The sequence below is a fragment of the Lycium barbarum genome, chromosome 5 (genome assembly GCF_019175385.1).
Source record: "Lycium barbarum isolate Lr01 chromosome 5, ASM1917538v2, whole genome shotgun sequence".
NCBI lineage: Eukaryota > Viridiplantae > Streptophyta > Magnoliopsida > Solanales > Solanaceae > Lycium > Lycium barbarum.
The window spans coordinates 26,355,114-26,357,875 of NC_083341.1; the positions used below are offsets into that span (position 1 = coordinate 26,355,114).

The 2,762-nt window shown below is 40.9% G+C and overlaps 1 protein-coding gene across 1 annotated transcript; it reads left to right on the forward strand.

The window, feature by feature from the left end:
• Positions 1-265: 265 nt before the first annotated feature.
• Positions 266-2,045, forward strand: LOC132639345 (uncharacterized). The gene is made up of 2 exons (XM_060355798.1): positions 266-451; positions 1,905-2,045. The coding sequence occupies exons 1-2, from the start codon at positions 266-268 to the stop codon at positions 2,043-2,045; spliced, it is 327 nt and encodes a 108-aa protein (XP_060211781.1).
• Positions 2,046-2,762: the final 717 nt, after the last annotated feature.

The following is a 2,762-nucleotide window of genomic DNA, read 5'->3' on the forward strand; positions in this document are numbered from 1 at the left end:
TTTGAAGTCTCTAATTGGGAGATTAATAGTATTTTGGCTAAAATGATGAATGCAAACAAAACTGATTGGACCCATACGCTCGATGATGCTCTATGGGCTTACCGAACTACTTTCAAGACTCCGATTGGGACTTCAACTTTCAAGATAGTTTTGGTAAAGCATGTCACCTGCCAGTTGAACTGAGTATAAAACTATGTGGGCCCTGAAGAAATTGAACATGAATTGAGAAAAAGCGACCAAACTTAGGTTGTTTCAACTCAATGAGATGGATGAGTTCCGCTATCAGGACTATGAAAGTGCAGCGTTAAATGACGGAAGGACGAAGCAGTATCATGACAAAAAAATCTTGAAGCGGGAATTTTACAAGGGTGATCTTGTCCTGCTATTTAATTCTAGAATGAAGCTGCCACCGGGCAAATTAAAATTAAGGTTGTCCGATCCTTTTGAAGTGGTAAGTGTCTCACCCCATGGAGCGATCGAATTAAAGCCCAAAGATGGAACTTAGACATTTAAGATGAAAAGGAAGAGGTTGAAGCACTACCATGGTTGCATTGAGGGGGATAGAATTATCGATCGATACCTGTTAAAGCATCTGGGAATGAATCCTGAACCAGAGTAAAAAAAGGTACCATTGTCGTGCTGCGACGTTAAATCCAGTGCTTCTTGGAAGGCAACCCATGTCTAAATTTCTGTACTTTTATTTTTTTTAGGTTTAGTTTTCGAACTGTTTAATGGGTATTGAGAACCCTTCTTACCATCACTCAGAACCCCAATACCCTCTGCCCTTCAAAAACAAAATTTTCTCTCTATTTTTTTTGTGTTTTAACTCAAGTGTTCTTCTAGTTCTTGTCATAATCAGGTATGTTGAGCCAAAAATGACCCTTTATTGGTGTTAGTTGGGGCAATCTGTTAGGAAATTGTTCAAAAATATGCCTATGGTTCCTAACTTAATGTATATATGGGATGGGAACTAGGCTTGTGCATATACCATGGTTAATTAAGTTGGGGTTGTGTTAACTGGGTTGGGGGTGTGATATATGTGTTGTCGAATGCAGAGGGTAGAAATCATGACCTAGGGTTTGTACTTGTTGAATGAAATCCATGCTTAAACTTGAAATATTGTGAAATTGTTGGTTGGGGGATGGGAATTTGACATGTTTGCTATCAGTAGGACTCGTGGGGACAAGAATATCGTATCCCCATTGAGTCAGCGGGCATTTTGACCCATAATTTGTGTTGATTCATTATGCCCGCCAATGGTTCGTAAAAGTGAAATTCTGATAAATATGCAATTTGTGGAGTGAAGTCTGAGTAACTCCAACGGGTTGGAGGGTATTTCGATTAAAATTTTTTGGTTTGATATCATTATACCCACCAAACAAAACCCGAGAAATTACCAAAGGTCAAAAACCCCAAATGTGCATAATAATTGAATAAGTGTTTTCTGAATGATTGGATTTAAAAACTCGAAAATGAACCTGCAAACTTACAGTTGCTGCTGCCACGGCCGTAAATATGTCGACGGCACCGTTGATAGGTCGACGAACCATCTTTGTATAAATACGGTACCATTGATCTATTCGACAGTCAGTCGACAGGTTCGATGGTCCGTCGAAGCACATCTACGGTCTGCAGGTTCAAACTTCGGATAACTGGGTATATTTCTTTTTTGAGTTTTGATTTCACTCGTACGGATTGACTAGATTTTGGTTGTGATGATTACAGGTATGGCGCCACCCAAGTTGACAACTACACGAGGGGGTGGCTCAAGGAAGACACAAAGAACAACGGGCAAAAAGCGGCGCAGTGGTGAACCCGCACTAAGAGATGAACCCTCAGATGATCAGCTCGAGATTATACCATAGAGATAGAATAGGGTTGTCGTTCCCATTTGAAATAGGCAGGTTATTGTACCGGCTCCTACACCACCCAGTTCCTCGCACTCTGACGAGGAGGGATCATCTGCATCTGGGTTCAGTGATGGAATCGAGGAGGAGGGTTCAGAGGCTGCTTCTGGAGATGCCTCACCTGCCTCACAGCCATAATCTCCCGAGGATGTTGCTCAGTCCTCCCAGACACCTTTTAGATCCCCGACCCATTAGAGCTCACAGCCCGATGATGGTGATGATAATGCTGATAAGGCTAGGGCTCGAGAAATCAGAAGTAAGAGCCTTGAGGACTGTTTCACAGTTGAGGGTGCCAGGGAAATGTTTGATTATGGCATTGCCCTAAAAGACGACTGCAGCAAGCATGAAAACCTCACTATAAATGAAGAGCGGTAGATCAAAATTATTTAGGAGACCTAAAAAATTCCTGTCAAATGCAATTAACAAAGAAGATGAAAAGCCCAGACCATACACTGGGAAGAATTTTTTAGGGAACCTCAAAAATTGCGGCACAACGAGACGACAAAAAAGTCAATCAAATAAAGGCCTGAAATTAGGGCAGAATTTTTGAGAAAGATCTCAAAAATTTCATCGATTCAGGGACTCAGCAATGAAATCCCCTGAAAGATTAGAAGACTTCATTCGAAAAAACACATGTCATGACATCCAAAATGAAAACAAAGATTTTCAAAGAAAACAACACGCATTTTATAACTTTACTTTTAGATTTTCAAAATTAGAATAAGTTCTCTCTAAAGCCATCTCTTGAAATACCGAGCCCAAGAGGATTCAGAGGAGCTTCAGGAGAAGACACTAGATGGGAGGACAACGACGTTAATCGGCCTCTTAAGAAACTAACTATTTTTCTGTGGATGC